The 20,632-nt window shown below is 54.9% G+C and overlaps 1 protein-coding gene across 1 annotated transcript; it reads left to right on the forward strand.

Annotated features, from left to right (window-relative positions):
• The first annotated feature begins 5,302 nt into the window (after nt 1-5,302).
• Nucleotides 5,303-18,959, forward strand: LOC111159105 (Kruppel like factor 15). The gene is made up of 3 exons (XM_022521510.1): nt 5,303-5,358; nt 9,977-11,077; nt 18,791-18,959. The coding sequence occupies exons 2-3, from the start codon at nt 10,002-10,004 to the stop codon at nt 18,957-18,959; spliced, it is 1,245 nt and encodes a 414-aa protein (XP_022377218.1). The 5' UTR covers nt 5,303-5,358; nt 9,977-10,001.
• Nucleotides 18,960-20,632: the final 1,673 nt, after the last annotated feature.

Below are 20,632 nucleotides of genomic sequence, written 5' to 3' on the forward strand. Positions count from 1 at the left end.
ATAGGGGACAAATCCAACTGCATGTCCCCCACATCCTCATCTGTTACCAGTGCCTGTCACCTGCCAAACCCTCTTGGAAACTACAGGGCCCTTGTTCATGGCCTGTGCAGATGAGCCTCTGGGGGCTCGGAGCAGGGGCAGAAGGTCAGAGACAGACCTGGAGGGGCAGACACAGAATGTCTAGCACACAGGGAGGGGGCATCCATCGCTTCCATTATGAACACAAAAGAGACAAGCATGTTATTTATAGTTACATCATATGAAAACCAAGACAGAAATGCTGAGTGAGACTGAGGCCAAGTGGAATTGTACTTTTTATGTCATGCCTTTCTGCGGTGCTTGAACACTGACACAGTGCGCAGGTATTTTTTTTTTTAAGATTATTTATTTTTTATTTGACAGAGAGAGATCACAAGTAGGCAGAGAGGCAGGCAGAGAGAGAGAGAGGAGGAAGCAGGTTCCCCGCTGAGCAGAGAGCCCGATGCGATGCGGGGCTCAATCCCAGGACCCTGAGATCATGACCTAAGCCGAAGGCAGACGCACTGAGTCACTCAGGTGCCCCTCGCAGGTATTATTATTATTATTATTTAATTTTTTATTTTTTAAATTTCTTTTCAGTGTACCAGAATTCATTGTTTATGCACCACACCCAGTGCTCCATGCAATCCGTGTCCTCCATAATACCCACCACTGGGCTCACCCAACCTCCCACCCCCCGCCCCTTTAAAGCCCCCAGATTGTTTTTCAGAGTCCATAGTCCTTCATGGTTCACCTCCCCTTCCAATTTCCCCCAACTCCCTTCTCCTCTCCATCTCCCCATGTCCTCCCTGTTATTTCTTATGGTCCACAAATAAGCGAAACCATATGATAATTGACTCTCTCTGCTTGACTTGTTTCACTCAGCATAATCTCTTCCAGTCCCATCCACGTTGCTACAAAAGTTGGGTATTCATCCTTTCTGATGGAGGCATAATACTCCATAGTGTATATGGACCACATCTTCCTTATCCATTCGTCTGTTGAAGGGCATCTTGGTTCTTTCCACAGTTTGGCAACCATGGCCATTGCTGCTATGAACATTGGGGTAGAGATGGCCCTTCTTTTCACAACATCTCTATCTTTGGGGTAAATACCCAGTGGTGCAATTGCAGGGTCATAGGGAAGCTCTATTTTTAATTTCTTAAGGAATCTCCACGCTGTTTTCCAAAGTGGCTGCACCAATTTGCTTTTCCACCAACAGTGTAAGAGGGCTCCCATTTCTCCACATCCTCTCCAACACACGTTGTTTACTGTCTTGTTAGCAAGTATTATTTTTTTAAAGAATTACTCAAATGAACGGCCTGGATGTCAGTCCAAGAGGCTTGGGCTTAAATCTCTAAGACGACCGAGAATCCATATCCTTGGTCCCATCAACAATGTGGCCACTTGCTTTCTTGCATTTTCTGGCTGAGCAGGCCCTAGAATCTTCCTCTCCAAGGGGTCCTGGACAGATGCTTCTCAGCAACACCGCTCCCTCTTCCCCAGGTGGTGCTCCTTGCTGCCCTGGTAGAGCTTATTGACCTTCTTCTTCTTCTTCTTCTTCTTTTTTTTTTAAGATTTTATTTATTTATTTGACACAGAGAAAGAGAGAGAGGGAGAGAGAGCATGCGCACAAAGTGAGCACAAGCAGGGGAAGTAGCAGGAAGAAGGAGAGGGAGAAGAAGGCTCCCTGCAGAGCAGAAGTCTGATGCGGGACTCGATCCCAGAACTCCGGGATCATGACCAGAGCCAAATGCTTAACCAACAGAACCACCCATGTGCCCGAGCTTACTGACCTTCTACAATGCTGTCTTCCTGCTGCCTGGGGGACTGTGTGCCAGGCTTCCCATTTCCCAGCATTGCCCAGTGCTAAAAACTGCCTCTTCCCAGTCTCTCAAATTTCTCTAACACCTTTTCCCATCTAGTATTATATTTGCTCCTCCAACAACCCTGTGAGGCAATTAGGACAGGGGTCTTGCCACCCATTTTGTAGATGAGCAAACTGAGGTTCGGACAGGCAAACTAACTTGCCCAAAGTTTGCCCTAGAGGTAAGCCCCACTTCTGCTGCTGGGGCCTTTGTGACTAGTCAGAGCTGGACAGGCACTGGGGACTCAGGTCCTTTTCTATACGAGACGATGTAGAAATAGGGTAGGAATTAATTCATAGGGCAAGTATATTAGAGGTTTTCATTGGTGAATAGAAATGTTTCTTTTTCTTTGTCATCTCTGTTTGGAAGGGCACTACCTGGCTTCCTTTTCTTCCTGGAAGGGAATTCTGGTAACAGATCCCCCCCGCTGCACTGGAAGAGTTTCTCTCCCTCAGTATGGCCTGGGGTAGATGCTATAGCTAGCCACTCAGGTGGACATTCAGTTACGTAGGTTGCCAGTGTCCCCATCCACTCATTCATTTGTTTATTTATTTATTTACCTAACACAAATTTACTGAGCCCCTGCTACATTCTGAACACTGCGCCATGAAAACGTGTGAAACCTGATGTAGCCTGGAGGTGGGAAATAAGGCTTTTATGGTTTTATGGGAAATAGGGTTTTTGTGCCCTACAAAGTTAAGTCTGAGCTGATATCCCCAGGATGAATGGAGTTAACCAGGTGCTGGAGGGAGGAGGAGAATGAATCAGAGGGGAGGGACTCTGTGCAAAGGCAGTCCTTGGAAACTAGCGTGGGGCTGTCCTGGGTCTCTTTGGGGAGAAAACTGGTCTTCTAATTTCTCCAGGAACCAACTTCTTAACTCATTCGGGGTAGGTTCCTCAGCCCTGTGTAAGTCTCCTCAGGCTGATCCTGTTTGCTTTAAGTCTTTCAGACAACCATTAATTCAGCGGTTGAGCACTTAACTGTGTGCTTGGTGCTAGAGCTATGAAGGGAACAAATGGACAGAAATCACTGCTTTGGTGGGACTTTCATTCTATTGGAGGAGAACAAAAACAAACAAAATAAAATGTAAAATGTATAATACATTAGCAGGGAATAGATGCCAATAAAAAAGTTAAACAAGATATGGGAATAGGAAATATTAAGGAGTGTGTTAGATTGAATGGTTAAGGCAGGGTTCCCTGAGAAGATAACATCTGAATGAAACCCCGAAGGAGGTGAGGGAACAATGCAATTTGTGGGGAAAGAACTTGTATAGGCAGTGGGAACAACACATTCAAGGGCCCTGAGGTAGGACTGTGCCTGGTATGTTTGAGAAACTGCAAGGAGGCCAGTGTGGCTGGAGTGATGTAAGCAAGGGGAAAGGAGTAGAAAGTATGATCAGGGATATAATGGGGGCTGGGGTACAGATCCTGTAGGGCATTGTAGGCTGTGATAGCTGGGCTCCACTGGAATGTTCTGAGTCAAGGAGAGACATGATCTTACTCAGGTTATAACAGGAGCATCTTGGCTTTCCTTCAGGTTTTTCCCCCCTGCTTTGTTGAGACACAACTGACATGCAGCAATGTATGAGTTTAGCATGCACAACATAATGGTTTGATTCACATATAGTGTGAAATAATTACCACAGTAAGTTTACTTAGTAGCCATCATCTCATATAGATATAATAAAAAGGAAAAGCAAAAAAAGGAAAAGAAAAATCCTTCTGGTGAGAACTCTTGGGATCTACTCTCTTAATAACTTTCCTGTACATCACACAACAGTGTTGAATGTCAAGTTGTACCAGACAGCCCCCAGGGCTTGTTTATCTTACACCTAGAAGTTTGTCCCTTTCCACCACCTTTTCCAATTCCCTCTCCCCCATCCTCTGGTGACCACAAGTCTGATCTCTTTTTCTAGGAATGTTTTGTTTTTAGTTTTTAAGATTCCACACGGAAGTGAAGCCACAGAGTATTTATTTTTCTCTGCTTGTCAGTTTCTGACCACCTAAGTGCCCAAGCTGCTAGGAGGTATTTCATCTTCTACACCAGCGTCCTCCAACCCTGGCCGCCAAGCCGCGGTTTGGCTCTGGGTGGCAGCAGGCGCTGCATCCCTGGCCCCATCTGGGTGCACAGGGAGGACCACATGATCCAGGGGCGAGCCCTGGCATGGACGCAGGAGCCCAGACCCACAGCATTCCAGAGAGCCCAGACAGCTCCTGGCCATGCATTCCTGTTCTGGCAGTGTACTGGGAGAGGAGCAGAGAAAACGCTCTTCACCTCCCAGGCCAGGAAGGGAAAAGATATTAACTCCTTAGAAAGACCTCTGCTCACGTGTCCCTGGGGTGCCTGGAAGATGCCCTCCTTGGGACAGACAGGCTCTGCCTCACCCCTCCTCTCTCCTTACCGGCTAAGAGACCCAGGGAGGACCGCAGCCCTCAGAGTCCGTTTCTTCATCTGTAAATACTTGGTTGAGGATCCCACAGGGGTAAAGGGCATAGCAGGGTGCATGGCACCTTGGGCTCACTTGTACTTCTTGGGCAAGTCACTCTGAGCCTCCCTCTTTCCACCCCTGAGTGGACTGCCAACGCGTCCCCGGACTGCTGCGGACTACAGCAGCCTGAGCACGGCCTTTGCAGCCTGTGGAGCACCGCTGTGTCTTCGGGAGGGTGGCCCAAACACCGAGTGTCAGTGACTGGAGGCAGGGGTCAAACGCCCTCAGACCTTCTGAGAGGCCTGGGAGGCAGCGCCTTGAGCACTCACTTTCCCTGGGGGTAAGAACCGTGATTGCTCAGCAGAAAGACCGTGCCGGATTGCCTAAGACAAGTCCCCGACTTCCCCGGCTCTCAGCGGGAGACACAGCGGCAGGTGCACGGCTAGAGGTGGGAATGGAGGCAGACCTGGCCCGCGCGGCCCACGGCCCCCACCTGGACCTCCACTTTGGAACAATCTCAGGGCTCTGGGCGGGGCCGGAGGCCCGTCTCACGCTCTCACCTGGGGACCGACCTTCAGAAGCGGGTCCCAGGGACGCCGCGAGCCCACGGCCGTGGTGGGGGGAGGGAAAGCGGCTGGATACCTCGGGCCGCGCTGGGCGGGTGGCTCCTGCACCGGGTGCGCGCGGGCGGCTGCGGAGCCCCGCGAGCAGCGCAGCTGGGGCGGGGCTGGGGGCGGGGCTGGGCGCGTGACGCGCGGTGTAGGCCAATGGGGCGCGCGCCCGGGGCCGAGCCTCCTGCGAGCCTTCGCTGCGCCCGCGGCGTCACGTGAGCCGCGGGGAGTGAGCGCGGAGCTAGCGGCGGCGGGCCAGTGCTCCGCCGCAGCGACCCGCGGTCCAGCGGGCGAGCAAACCAAAGCAGGACCCGCGGCTGGGCCCGCGGCCGCCGCCGGACCGGGAGCCAGGCCGCCGCCCCCAGCCCAGTCCCCGGGGCCTCAGGACCGCCGGGGCCTGGCCGCTAGCCGGGCGTGCGCCAAGTTCAGGTGGGAAAAGCTTGGGGAGGCCGGACGGCCGCGTGGACGCGGCTCCGGGCGCCCACGGGGCTGGTTGGGGCACGCGTGGGGCAGTGGGAGCGCTGACTGGCCTCTGGTCGTGTGTCCGTGTCCGGGTGCCCCCGCCGCTGTCCCAAGCTCCGCCCGAGTGTCCGAGGAAATGTCGGAGGAGCGGGGTGAGCCCCTGTACTGGCCCGGGGATCGGACAAGCCCGTGGGAGAGTGACCCCAGTTGCCCATAGACACTTTACCCGCGCAGGTCCGGGACGCCGCCTCAGCGCCTGGTCCCGCGAGTCCTGCGCGCCTTGCGGGCCGGCCCTCCCATATGGCGGGCACCCGGCCGGGCCTGGCGAGAGGAGCGGACAGGCGGACACGCCGGCCGGTCGGGGGCCGGGAATGGGGGACGGAGTGGTCTGTGGCGGTGGGGTTACTGTCGGTCACCGCAGCCGTGGCCTCCGGGGGAGGGGGGTGCGGGCCGAGGGCATGGTGCCCGGCGGGCAGAGCTCCAGGGCTCACCGAGGGGTCTGAGCTGGTCCCCCACGTCTTCCTTTCCCACGCACCTTCCCACACCCGCGCGGGCACCCACGTCAGCACCACGCACGAGTATGTCGGGGACACCCTCTGGTACAGTCACACTGCTGCCGCGCACCACGCCCCGCACACGCACAATCACACGACACGAACTCACACCCCTTCGCTCACACCCGCACCCTTCACACGTCTTGTACTCCTACTACCCACTCGGAGTCCCTTGGTTCTTTCTACTGACCATGAGCAGATCGGTGGCCGGGGGTTGCGGGGGACGGAGGAGAGGCCGCCCCCACCCACCATGGCCGTCTGTTTCGGGTTCCCTCTTTCCTCCCCACTGTGGTATTCCCAAAGGACCACCCCCCCAACCCCCCTCCAGGACACAGAGGGGATGTTTTCTTGCCCAGTCCCTGGGGAGCTGACAAAAATCCCCAAATGCTTTAGTCCCTCAAATCACCTTTCCCCCAAGAACTAGGTGGCTCCCGGGAGCCCCCGCCGTCCTACAAGTGGGAGGACGCCTGGCCTCTGCGACTTTGGGGCCTGCGGATGGCGCAGGGAGCGAGACTCTTATTTTGAAGGGCGGCCCCCACCCGCCACCCCCGTGATTTGCACGCTGACCCAATGGCAAGCCCTTGGCCGGCGCTGGGCTTGTTATCAATTACATGTTGTTCCTGCAGCCGCTGTGTCCCCGGGAGGATAAACAGCAGGCCTGGCCGGGTTGGTGGTGGCGGGGGGGGGGGGGGGGGAACGGAGGGGTAGGGGGCGGAGTCCGGCTGTAGGTCGGGGACGGTGCCCGGAACAGTTTGTCCCCTCCCCCTGCATGCAGGCTGTGTTTCTGGCCCTGCCATGTGCTGCTGTATTTTAGCGCCCCAGCCGGCTCCCTCCAGCCCTGGCGGGCCCTTTTTCTACCGCCAGCACCCAGGGTAGCCCCAGGGCCCCTTCTCTGCTCTCAGTGCCTGAGTGTCCAGCCCAGGCTGCTCAGCCCTGCATTAAAACTCTTCTGCCTGACTCTGGCCATTCTATTCCTGGTGGAATCCCCACACCCCTATTGCCTGTCTGACTTCCTGAAGAACGTCGTCTCATTCACTCAGCAAATTGTGCTAGGTCCTGTTCTAGACTCTAAGATAGTGGTGGACTGGATAGTCAGAACAGCTTGTATTTTGTTGGGGAGGTAGAAGATAAAGTACACAAACATAACCACGATAGTTTCCTCCTGGTAGCAACTGCTAGAAGAATATAATGTGGGATAATTTGACAGAGGGTGGTCAGGAAAGCACTCTACCCCGCCACCCCAGACAGTGACTTCAGAGCTGAGATCTAAATAAGGCATTCCCACTGGGAGCACTGAGGGGAAGAGGGAACCACAGAGAGGGCACAGTCAGTGTGGAGTGGAGCAGGTGGATGTGAGGTCTGGGAGAGATGGGCAAGGCCCAGGTGCTGGGCTGCTGGGAGAGAAGGGGTCACATTTCCTGGAGAAGTTAATAGAAATTCTCTCCTACCCTACCCTACTATACTTACTTATTTCCCCCACTCTTTCTTTTTATACCATTTCATCTGTGAATATCTCAGTTACCAACTGTGATACTATCATCACACTTAAAAATATTAACAGTAATTCCTTACTATCATGTAATAATATTCAGTTGGTGATCACATTTCAGGGGAGAGTTTTAAGTGGGCAAGAACATGGCTTGATCTACCTCTTCCCACCAGTTAAGGCCTGGGTTCCAGGAAGGCTGGAGTCCCCTTGATTCCTTAGGCTCACAGCAGAGGGACAGAAAGAATATGTGTTCACCTATTTGGAGGTTAATCCTAGTGGCCGGTACTGACCCACACTTGCGTGTGGCACCCCCATTGTAAGTGTTCAGTTGTGTTAGCTCACTGAACTCTTTCAGCAACCCGGGAAGTAGGCACCACTGGCAGCCTCCCCACCCAACAGACCAAAACACAGACACAGATATGTTGTGCTACCTGCCTGAGTCTGCTCAGCTAAGTTGCAGAGGCAGCGCCTCCTGCTCATAGGGTAGGTTAAAGGGGTGGTAGCAGGACCTAGGGCCCAGTGTGGGCTCATTGCCCTTCACATTATCTGGCACTTTCATTCCTTCTTAGCATCTAATTCTGTGACTAGTGTGTATTTTGCAGTTCCCAGTTTTAAATCCTCAGATGAGTATTTAAAATCAAAGAGCCGGGGCGCCTGGGTGGCTCAGTGGGTTAAGCCGCTGCCTTCGGCTCAGGTCATGATCTCAGGGTCCTGGGATCAAGCCCCGCATCGGGCTCTCTGCTTGGCAGGGAGCCTGCTTCCTCCTCTCTCTCTGCCTGCCTCTCTGCCTGCTTGTGATCTCTGTCTGTCAAATAAATAAATAAAAAATCTTAAAAAAAAAAAAATCAAATCAAAGAGCCAAATGTCCTCCTGGTGAAACTGCCCTGAGGCGCAGACTTGCCAAGAGCATCTACCTTGCCTTAGTTTCCTGGAGCTCCATGAAGCTTCCTGGATTAGTGGGAAACCGAGATCATTGGAGCCTGGAACAGGTGGGGAAACTGAGATTTGGGGAATGCACAGCTGATGATGATCCTAGCTGGCCCTGAGAGGTCTCTGTCCCTGGCAAGGCTTGTTGACTTGTTGACTATTGGGTAGCACTGTATGCCAGGTCCAGGAGTAGTCCTCAAGACAGAGCATAGGGGTGGGTGCAGAGTGATGACAGGCAGCAGAGAATCTCTGGTTTCAGATATAGAAAGTTCCCTTTTACCAAACCTCACTGGTCACTGGGTGGGGACAAAGGTCCACATAGGTGGCCCAATTACAGCTGTACACTGTTGACTCTCCTTGGACACCGGACCTAGCATGGCCTTCAGAGGAGGCAGATGTCCCCTCTCTTCTCTGTTGATATTCTCTGAGCCCCTCCTGGGCACCAGCTGCCACGCTGGGAGCTGGGAACACAGTGGAGACCTAGCAGCCTAGCCTGCCCTCATGGAGTTCATTGTCTAGTGGGAAGACGGGAGTTAGCTGAGCCTTCCTGAGGTGGTGAGTGCACCATGGGGGGGGGGGTGGTACAGGCCACGGGCATTTTATCTCCCATCCCACTAGGCGGCTGTGAAGTCAAAATGGGGTAGTGGCCATGCAAGTGCTGGGACCTGGGTCCACTTTTGCGCTCTTGAGTTATCCCTGTGGGGCAGGGTCCTGTTCACCTAGTGGTAAAGCCTCAGTAAAATGCCTGGGTACAGCTGAGAGCATTTTGTTCTGTCCCTGCCTTTCCCATTTCACAGAGGAGGCAGGTGAGGCTAGAGGGATCTGAGAACGGGAGGGTGGACGAGCTGTCCCCCTTCAGATGGGGAAACAGACTGTGAGGACAGGGGCATATGGGTCTTTAATCTTTTTTCTCTTTTCCCCCACAAATTAGACTTACCTGATTAAAATACGGACTGCTAAATTAAGGTTCACTATCAGATAAAATAATTACTTAATAAGAGCATGGCCCATTTAATATTTGGGATATACTTGTGTTACAAGTTGCTTGTTTTTTAAAACCTGAACATCAGATTTAATTGGGTGGCCTCTAGTTTTATTTGCTCAATCTGGTAACCCTACTCAGGCCCCAACCACCCAGGGGTCAGAGGGCAAATGGCCAATCTCCTGCCCCTGCCAGTGACTCAACAAGAATGGAGCTGAGGTCAGGTGTCCTCAGAAATGCAGCCACTCCAGTTAGCTGGATGGGGTTCCCCAACCTTGGCCATTTCAGGGTACAGAGAGCCTTCTTGCGTACTTTCTCACTCACATGCATTCATGCTCAATCATTCACAGATACACGGGTGTTCTTTACCGAATTGTTCTGGAAACCCTGTTTGAAACCAAAAGTACCCTGGATTGTGCAATGGGCTTGGAGAGCGCTCTTTTGCAAACAGGTGGTGCAATTTCGGAAAACACTCTTGCAGATAGAGTTCTCCCACGGGATGGGATGGAGACAGGACCCAGGCATTTGGCAGTGGGAGCCTGTGGGCCAGCAGCGGAGTGGGGGCACAGGCCCACGAGGTGGCAGGTGAGCATGCCGTCCTCCTGACCAGGCCTCCTTTGTTCCTCTCTGCAGCTGCCAACGGCACGGCCAGGCCAGCATGGTGGACCACTTGCTGCCAGTGGACGAGACCTTCTCGTCACCGAAATGCCCAGTTGGTTATCTGGGTGACAGGCTGGCCAGTGGGCGGGCGTACCACAGGCTGCCCTCGCCCCTCTCGGAGGATGACAGCGACGCCTCCAGCCTCTGCTCCTGTGCCAGCCCAGACTCACAAGCCGTCTGCTCCTGCTACAGTGGTGGGCCGGGTGCTGAGGGCCAGGACAGCATCTTGGACTTCCTGCTGTCCCAGGCCACACTGGGCAGTGGTGGCAGTGGTGGCATTGGGGCCACCGGCGGTTCCATGGCCTGGGGGGCCTGGCGGAGGGCACCGACACCTGTGAAGGGGGAGCATTTCTGCTTCCCTGAATTTCCTGTGAGTGACCCTGATGATGTCCCAAGGCCCTTCCAGCCCACCCTGGAGGAGATTGAAGAGTTTCTGGAAGAGAACATGGAGCTGGGAGTCAAGGAGGCCCCAGAGAGCAACAGCAAGGACGTGGAGGCCTGTGACCAGCTCTCAGCTGGGCCACACAGGAGCCACCTCCATCCTGGGTCCAGTGGGAGAGAGCGCTGCACCCCGCCTCTGGGCAGTGCCAGTGTGGGCGGCAGCCAGAGCCCGGGTGCGGGGCCTGCATCTGATGGCCCTATCCCCGTGCTGCTACAGATCCAGCCTGTGCAGGTGAAGCAGGAGTCAGGCACGGAGCCCACCTCCCCTGGGCAGGCCCCGGAAAGCGTCAAGGTGGCCCAGCTCCTGGTCAATATCCAGGGTCAAACCTTCGCACTTGTGCCCCAGGTGGTGCCCTCCTCCAATGTGAACCTGTCATCCAAGTTCGTGCGAATCGCCCCTGTGCCCATTGCTGCCAAGCCCATTGGGTCGGGACCCCTGGGCCCTGGCCCCACCGGCCTACTCATGGGCCAGAAGTTCCCCAAGAATCCGGCAGCAGAACTCATCAAAATGCACAAATGTACTTTCCCCGGCTGCAGCAAGATGTACACCAAAAGCAGCCACCTCAAGGCCCACTTGCGCCGGCACACAGGCGAGAAGCCCTTTGCCTGCACCTGGCCGGGCTGCGGCTGGAGGTCAGTATGACAGGTGACAAGGCGGGCGCTGAGCACAGCGATGAATCTCTGCTCCCCTGGGTTTGCGGTCAAGGCCTGGTTCACCGTTAGATAAGGCTGATTAGGAAGGGGAGAGGGGGGCAGGCAGGGAATGGTGCCAGAGCTGGCATGGCTGCCCAGAGGTTTCCTCATCCCTAGTGATCACTAGAGCCTAAAAAAAACTGGTCTCCAGTTTCATAATGACCAAGTAAGGCTTGCTGCGGCTCATGCCCAGGGCTAGGAGCTGGGCCATGGCAGAAGGGCCCTCTCCTTAGTAACGAGGGCAGCTAAAAATGATGGAGTTAAGGGCTGTGTATCCAAGGGGGCTGTGGCCACGTGTGCACTGCTCCCTCTGGGCCTCACAGCACCCCTAGGGAAAGTACTACCCTGGCTGCCATCTTTCAGCTGAGCAAACAGGCTTAGACTGGCTAGGTAACTTGCCCAAGGCCACACCACTTTGTCAATGGGATTGGAGCCAGAAGGTCCTGTATCAGAGGAGTCACAACCTGGAAATGCTTCTGTTCCAACCAGAGGGACCAGCTTCACTTGCAGATGTTCTTGGACTCACGGGCTGGGCTTGGTCCTTTCTCCCCTGTGGGTACTTGAAGGTGTATTTGGGAATCTTCAAAGGACATCCAGGCAGGGGGTGCTGAGTGAAGATGGAAAAGTCCTTGTAGACTCCATTCTGTGTGGTACAGCAGGGGAAACCAGCTCTCAAAGGACAAGGGGTCTTGCTCAGGGCTATGCAGGCAGCGGGTGGCAGAGCTGGTGGGCCCCTGGGTGGGCTTGGGTACCTTGTCCTGAAAAGCAGGTAGCCGGGAGCTCCCATGGCCAGGGGTACCATGAAGACTGGCTGTCCCAAGTCTTCAGCACACTGACCCCGTAGGAATGTGGCCCCCAAGGAGGGCGGCCTGTGCTCCCACATTCGTGCACTGCTGCCGTGGCTGCTGCTTTGTAGATGTGTGCGAGAGAGCGACGAGGTATGCTCATCTGTCTGTGTGCAGATCTCGCAGCAGGCGGGCAGCTGTGCGTGTGCATATGTGTACACGTCTTGCTTTCATAGTGTGTGTCTTGGTGTGTTGCATAACTCCCCATATTTGTGTACCCTGTTCGCGTGTGTGCATCTGTGTGGGTGTGACCGATGGGGAGCCGTTAGCAGCTTCTGTTTTCTTGACCTGACTCATCTGAGAGCGCTGGAGAGTTGGCCCCAGGTGGGAGGTGCTGGCCCTAGAGTCCTGGCTGGCTGTGGTGTGGTGGGATCGGTGACTGGAAGATCCAATGTGAAGCTGCTGCCTCTTTCCGTGGAGTGCTGGGCTGGCCTGGGAAGGGACTTCTCCCAAACAGCATCTGGGGTTATGGAGGTCTTTCCTGATGAAGGGTGTCACCCAGCCACTGACCCCACAAAGGCACCCATCAGACAGGCCCACATGGCTTCTGCAAGAGTGGGCACAGTGTTGACACCAGGGTGGCGGTGCCTGGTGTCCCATCCCTCCTGGGCCTCCTGGCACAGTCTGCAGGTGGGCCCTGGGGAGACAGGTGCACCTGTGGGGCCACTTGTGAGGCCTGACACACAGGTGGGTATGCAGTGTTGCTGGTCGGAGCTTGGGGGTTGGAGGAGAAGCCGAGACACTGGGGTGGTAGAGGCAGGCACTCAACTGTAGAAGGGAGGGGCATTGTGACACCCTGGATAGGGAGTAGCTGGCGGTAACCGTGGGGAGCCTCAGCCTAGGTCAGCCTCCAATTCGCCATGTGCCTCCGGGGAGGTCCCCCTGGCCAAGCCTCAGTTTTCCTCATCTGTGAAGTGGAGGGCCTGCTCCCTACCAGGGTCAGGGGTGCAGGAACACTCAGCACTACCCCCTTCTCATTGGTGGTCCTGTTACTCAGAAAGGGCAGAGTCTGAGAAGGGTGCTATTTTGGAGGTACCCCAGACTCCCAGGGACTCCTCTTGGATGCATATTTTCTTGGTGGGGGGCAGGGCTGTGGAGGGGTTGGGCATCTGGCTGGCCAGAGCACTGGTCCGACTCATGATGGGCTTACGTTCCTGGGCACTGTCCCCTGGCCACTGCTGATTCTTGGCAAGTGGCCCCTCCAGTCAGGTAGCACCACGAGGCAAAAGGGTGTGGTCCTTGGTGAAGGTTGCCGGCTTGTCCCATTCCCCTAGGAGGAGGGGACCTGTCACCTTCTGGGCTGTCCCAGAGAGCAGATGGAACCCTCAGCCCAGAATGCATCTTACAGAGGCAGGTCTCAGCTCCAACACAGTATCCTCTGGAGGTGGTAAGTTTCCCATGGTAGCAGGTGTGCAAGCAAGTGGGAGTGGGATTTGTGGAGGGGATTCAGCTTTGCCACTGTGTGGGCCTTGGCACTGGTCTCCTTGCCCAGGACCCTCTTGCAGGGGTAGGCTGCTGTGTGCCTGGCATAGCAAGGTCCCTTGAAGCTGACCGTGGAGCCATCCCTGGCTCCAACCACTCCTGGACCTTCAGAGGGCCTCTCCAGCTTCTCCCAAGCTTCCCCTGGAATAGTGTCAGGCCTTTGTGGAGTTATAGGTGACAGAGGCACAGGGAGCTGAAGTTGCCTGCCTTTTGGGAGAGCTATTTCTCTGAGAATGCAAGAGTCCCTGGTTGGCCTTCAGGAATCCTGAGCCCCTGGAGATGCACACAAGATGCACATGTCCCTTGTATATGGAGGGAGCCCTCTCAGTATTTGGGCAGGAAGACAGACTGGCTTTGGGGCAGCTTGGTCTGGACTGGACAGCAGTGGTAGCGATGATGACAGTTACGCGCCTTATTTTCTGACCACTTACTCTATGCTGGGCACTGCTCCAAGTTCTCAGAGCAAGAATACCTTCCACAGATCTCCACCCTTGCTTGTATACTTCCTGCCACAAGGAACTCATTACCTTATGAGGCTATTCTGGCCTTTTCATGTGCTTTGGTAAACTTAGATTCCTATCCAAACTTCTCATTCTGGCACGATCTGCTTACCGACCTCCCTTCCACAATGCAGGCTCCCACTCAGGCCCCTGCCCTCTGTGCACCCTCTGTGCATCCTCTGTGCATCCTCTCTGTGCCCTCTGTCTCCAGCACTTTCCTCCTGATGGCAATGGTAGTTGGTCTTGCAATGGTCCCTGCTTTGTTCTGCACATGTCACATTAGATAAGCTCGTTGCGCCCTTACAACAGCTCTGTGATGTGGAGGCACCAATCTGTATTTCCCAGAGAGCCCACAGGGATGGAGCTCGTGGGCATGGCTCTGGCTGTGCCCTCAGGTGGGCACCTCGGTCCCACCTGACCCACCAGCAGTCTGGTGAACATATGTTTCTCACCTGGGAACTCAATGCCTGCCGCTACACAGCTGGCCTTTCCCTTGTCCTCAATCCCTTGTGCCTGGTACCAGAATGGCTGAGTGTTCTCTCTCTCCCACAAGGCCGTGAGCTCTTTCGGGTGTCATGCCTCTGGGCTAGGGGGAAAGAGCCAACAACAATGGCAATAACAGTAGCTCCTAATGCATGTTCTGAGTGTTCCAGAGTAACTTATTTAATGCTCCAAGCAAGTCCACGAGGTGGGCATCCGGATGCTGTCCCCATCTGTAGAGGAGGCATTTGAGGGACAGAACAGTTAAGTAAGGTCTCCTTGGTCACACAGCTAGTGGGTAGCACAGTCTGGAGTTCAACCCAGGCTGTTTGCTCCCCAACCTCCTCCACCCAGACTCAGGACCTCTCTCTAGCCCCCTGGGCAAACCTTCTATGGGAGGTGGCCTGCTTGAGTGGTGGGAAGAAGGACCTCCATCTGCAGCTGGGCTTTGGGCAGCCCCCTGAATACTTGCCGGCCTTCTCATATGGGGAGCTTACCACACCCAAGGCTGCCTCTCTTTCTGGTGGCCCTGTGAGCAGTTTGCTCTTTATCCTGCTGGGCTGGTTCTGGCCCTGGCACTGTGTCCTGCGCCCCTTTGTGAAATGAATGGTGTCCTCCCCTTCCCCCAACCCAGGTCATCATTTGCCAGGTAACCAGCCCCCACTTCCTTTTGCTTTTAGTCCTGAACCCAGTATTCCTTGTCCCCTCCTCTCTTGGGACATGGTTCTGGCATTCTTGATGGGGCCCAAACCAGACTTTTCCTATCGCGATCTAACTGTCTGGGAAGTGGCTGTTTGTCTGCCTTCCTAGAAGTTTCCTTGCTACGCTCTCGGACACAGGCCCCCTTTGTTCACGGCAGCAGAACATCCTGTTCCGGAAAGGCAAAACCATTCCATCCAGAAAGAATACCCTCCTTCCACAGCTAATATGAATATTAATAACTTCTAGCAGCCCTCTGTGGCAGGTACTGTGGTCATCCCCAGTGGACATGGGAGGCCCAGAGAAGGGTAGTTGCGGGCCTGAGGCCCCAGAGCTGGAATGTGGCAGGGATAGGATTCAGACCCAGTGGTACGCTGCTGGCCTCCTCTCTTAGCCCCTGTGTCACTGCTGCTCCTGTTCAACAAGGCATTTTCTAAGTTCTGCCTGCACTTGGCAGAGCGCCCAAGTGTTCTTGGCCAGATTGTGCACGGTACCACTCCATGGAGCACCATTCCCATTACAGTCCTTGAGACCTGGCTGTTGACCGTCGTGACTTACTGGCTGATGGAAAGGGTGCTTTGCACAAAGGTGCAGTGTGTGCCAGTTGTGGGGCTGTCGTGATGGGCTGCTTCCCTTTCCTGCACCTCGGCCACATGAATCGTGGTGCTGACCCATGTGCCCCTAGACATCAACAGGGACCAGGCACGGCGCTGAGCTCCTTGCAGGTAATCATTGAATGATTGCCATGTGGTGAGCACTGTTCTAAACACTCAATGCCTTTTACAATCCTCAGAGTCCTGTGAGGCAGAATTGTTATTTCCCTGTCTCCAGGTGGGGAAACTGGGCCTCAGAGAGCTTGGTGACTTGCCCAGGCCCTGATCAGTGGCTGAGCTCACTGCCTGCAAGGCCTGCATCTTACCCACATGGCCTCCCTCCCACTGTGTCGCCTTCAGTGTCCTCCAGTGGCTGCTGTCTGGGAGAATGCATGTGAGGGTGTGAGGTAGGGATCTTCTGAGGGCGCACTTCTCAGGTCTGTGACTTCTCAGGTCACAGGATGCTGAGGCAGCAGGGAAGAGGTTTGGAGGTAGGGACAACTTGTTCTCAGTCCTGGTTCTCCCACAGTGTCCGCGTGGTCAGAGGGCCACTGTGGTCTTTGTGTCAGCTCCTTTGGCCTCTGAGATGAGTCCCAGAAGGTGGGCCAGAATCCTGAGGTCTTCACTGGATGAGTGAGGAAACAGGCCCAAAATGGTTCCTGAGCTTGCTCAGGACTGCACAGGGCTCCCGGTGGGATAGGGACCTGAAAGAATCCAACCATGTCGCTGGCTCTGTGACACTGGCAAGCCTCTTGTCCTTTTTGAGCCCTTGCTGTGGTATTGTCTGTTCTCTGGTACTGATCCTGTCTCCCTCGCCAGAAAGGGGCAAGATAACCCAGTGCCTGGTGCCCAGGAAGGCTCAGCAAAAGCTATTGCTGGTGGCATCATTTCTGTGGCTTCCTGCCTGCCTGTGTTCTGGGCAGGCCCACCCGTTCAGAAGCTGTGTGTTCAACTCCGGCTGGGGGCAGTGGCCTGGCCTGGGAGCAGGCTCCAGACTCTGACCTCCAGCGTGCACTGATGCCACTTCCTCATTGGCTCAGGGCTCCAGAGACACACACTGCCTAGCCAGGCAATGTGGAGGAGGCCAGGCACTCTGTAGTCACCAGGGTGAACAGGGCATGGGAGAGAGCCATGCCAGGACCTTTGCTCTGGCCTTGGCTGCTCTGTCGTGATAGGGATGCTGGATCAGGCCCTCATCACTCTGAGCCTCAATTTCCTCATCTGGCAGATAGGCCAGTCAAGCTTCCATTATTCCAAACATATGCTGAGAGCATTGCTCTGTGCCAGCCTAAGTTGGTGCCCTGGGAAGTGAAGTGGAGTGCCTGACTCCAAGTGCAGACCCCTGGCTGTTCTCTCAGGACCAGGTCCTAGGCTCCAGAGGTAGCTGAACTGGGCTGAGCTGCCTGTCCTCTGGGCTCCCGGGCAGGCTCCCTGTCCAGTGCTCAGGCCTTCCTACTCCCCAGCTGAACCTTCCCCAAGGCATGTTCCTTCTAGTCCTCGGTAGACTGTGGGATTACGGAAGGCCTCCACCCACAGGGGTGGACCTGGTACTTGTGTGTGTGCACACATGTGTTTTTGTATGTACACACACACACCCACGTGTGAGGTGACTGTATGCATGTGCACATATGTAGAGTGGACACGTGTGTGCAGTGCATCCATGTTTGTGGCATGCCTGTGTGTGGCATGTATAAAGGGGTGTGTACATGTGCATTTCATGGTGTGCACGTGTGTGTGTGCGTGTGTGTGTGTGCAGGCAATAGTACTTGAGAAGAATTCCTTGTGACAGCCCTCCATCCTCAATGGGTGCTTGCTGTGTCAATTGTTTCATGTAAATGCACTTACGGGCACCTGCCATGTGCCAGGCCCTGGGCTGCTTGTGGGATGGACCACAGGGAAGAAGACACACATGTCTTTCCTCATGGAACTGATGGTCTAATGGCACAGACTGACATTCACCAAAAAGTTGAAAATGAATTTAAAGTTAAAGTGAGGTGCATTTAGTGCCATGGGAGCCTAGAATGGGATACAGTCCTGGAGGGCTTTCTTGAGGCAGTGACATTTGAGTGATGGAAGAGAGGGAGCAAGAAGAGGGGAGGGAATCCCATTTCAGATGGAAGGAACGGTATGTGCAAATGTCCTGTGGCAAGAGAGACCAAGGATGGGTCAATGTGGGTAGAGCACAGAGGAAGACAAGTATGTATGTGTGGGGAGTGGGATCTTATTGTCAAGATGAGGGTTATGGGGTGGGGGTGGAGGGGCTTCAAATCCCAGAAGTCAGTGACAGCGGTCTCAGCCTTGTGGCCCAGCTGGGATCCTTACCTCTTCCATTAGTAGCTGCTCATTCTCAGTGGCCTCTGGGCTTTGGGAGCATTTGCTCCCAGGCAGGCTGAGGCCAAAAGAGGGAGGTGGCAGGTGAACCATTTAAACTCTCAGAAGTATCTTGCAGTGGTGTGGTTTTGTCTGGTGACAGCTTAGGGGACCCAGACTTCAGGAAAGCCGTGACCAGGAGCGGGGCAGGAATGTGAGTCTGCATACAGTTTATGTATGGCTGTAGTGAAGGCAAGGGAGAGGAGCCAGGGGCTCTCTACAGTGCTGGCGAAAGAGACACCTCTCTCAGGCTTCCGTTTCCCCTGTGGATGGGCTTCCTCATGCAGACCTTCCTAGAGCCCTAAGTTCTGCCTGGGGGGCAGCTTCTCAACAGCTAGCAGGGTGCTGTGGAGAGTAAATCCTGGGCTCTGGTGGGCTTAACAGCCCCTCAGAATATTTACCAGCTGCTCGCAGGCCCAGATGCCCAAGAACGGACTGCTGTGCGGCCACTGAGCCTTTTATTGACAGCTCTTCCCATCCTGGGGTGGGGGTGGGAGCAGGCTGGGGACAGCGACTTTTCACCAGGGGATTCAGAAGTAACTCAAAACCTGGAGAAGTGTTGGCCCCGCCTACCTGGCGGGCCCCGCCTGCCTGGCCAGGTAGAGCCCTGCACCTGCGGCTGCCTTCTGGGTGGGCTCCTGGCGGGACGGGCCTCCCTCACCGTGGCCCCTGAATGTCCCGCAGGTTCTCCCGCTCCGATGAGCTGTCGCGGCACCGGCGCTCGCACTCGGGGGTGAAGCCCTACCAGTGTCCTGTGTGCGAGAAGAAGTTCGCACGGAGCGACCACCTCTCCAAGCACATCAAGGTGCACCGCTTTCCTCGGAGCAGCCGCTCAGTGCGCGCGGTGAACTGAGCGCCCGCCTGCCCCCGCCCCCACCCCCGCCTCGTTATTTTGTAGCAATAATTTATTTGCCTCTTCAGAGGGACGTGACAATGTTGCCAACCCACCTTCTGAAGCCCAGGAGGTGCAGGAAGATAGGGGCTTGCCTGAGAGGCGGGAACCCAGAGCCCCCAGCCCGCTGCCTTTCCTAGGAAGACCTAGAGCCGCGCCCACGTACCTGGGGGCTGGCACCCCGTCCCCGCACCCCCCGCACCGGGCTGCAGGCCGGCCTTCCCGCCTTTGTGCCTTTGTGCCTTCCCGCGGGCCGGCCTTTGCTAAGGCAGCGCTGGGATCCTGGACCTTCTCCCACTGGGCTCCCTGCCTGGGCCAGGGCTGGCACTTTTTTGCTCAGAAGAAATGTGCAGTTTTGAAATGTCAGTTCCCAGAGGGAGCCATGCTGGGAAGAAGGAAGTAGGCCAGAAGTCCAGGGCTGCACCGTGCTGTGAGGGTGGCTTTGTCCAAGATCTCCTGCTCAGCCTGACTACGGGAGGGTAGGAGCTGGGCAGGCCATGGCGCATCACCAGGCCCCTGGGCAGAGGTGGAATTAGGCTGAGTTGCCCCCTCTGTGGGGGTCTGGGAACGCATGCGCTTGAGTTAAAGGGTCCGGCAGACAGACAGATGCCGGCTAGCCCCAGAGCATCTGTACCCAGCATGGCTCATCCCCTCATCCCATTTCCAGACAGATCCAGACACCAGCCTCCATGGTCCCTTGGGGAAGAGAGGGGAGCAGGCTGCATTGCGTGTAGGAGAACTAGGTAGAGCCTCCGAATCCTGATTTAGAAATGCATTCCTTATTTTGTCTAGAATTAATATCAAATGAACTAGCTTGTTTTGACAGGTTTATTTCACATCCTATGAATGTATGTAAATAAGCTGTACATAGGTACATCTACATAAAATATCTTTTAATAACATATCAACATTGGTGTAAATTTGAAATTAAAAAATCTATAAAGCTGGTGTACATATGTTACAATTATGTATATTTTCTTTGGTCCTTCATAAAAATATATTTACTTTGCCAATAAAAAGAAAAAAGAACTCAGTGACTTTATGGCATTCATGTGCTATTTTCCGGTGCTTTGCCAGGAAATGGGGGTGATTCTGAGGGCTGAGTCTCTGTGTCTGTGTTCGCAGCATTTAGCGGACCTTGATTTGTACCCAGGAGGACATGAAGACCCCTTTGGGGTTCAGCGTGAGGTGCAGCCCATACAGGCTTCTCAAATCGACCTCACCTCCATGCCAGCTGCTGGGTTTCTGTTCACCGCAGTTTGCTGGAGGGCACCTTCTCCTCTCTCCACAAACCCAAATCCAGCCCCCATCCCAGTGTCACCTACAGGAGGCTGGCATAGGCTAGGACAGACCCACAATAATCAGTGCTACTCTGACATACTGTTGCAGACCCTCACTCAGTGCTCCCCGAGCAGGCTTCAGGCATCTACTATGCACCCACTGTATGCATGGAGTGCCGAGGAGACTCCCTTTAGGAGATGGCATGTTATTCTCACCTGCCCGAGACATTGTAAGTGGACTGAGTGCTGACTGGTAGAGAGGAGCCTTGGAGGGGGCAGTATAAGCGATGAGGCCACCTCCTCCACCCATCCGAGCTACTCTGAGTTCTGGGGAGACAAGTCCTCCCGAACTCC

The sequence above is a fragment of the Enhydra lutris genome, unplaced genomic scaffold (genome assembly GCF_002288905.1).
Source record: "Enhydra lutris kenyoni isolate GAN:26980312 unplaced genomic scaffold, ASM228890v2 scaffoldscaffold66, whole genome shotgun sequence".
In the NCBI taxonomy this organism is placed as follows: Eukaryota; Metazoa; Chordata; class Mammalia; order Carnivora; family Mustelidae; genus Enhydra; species Enhydra lutris.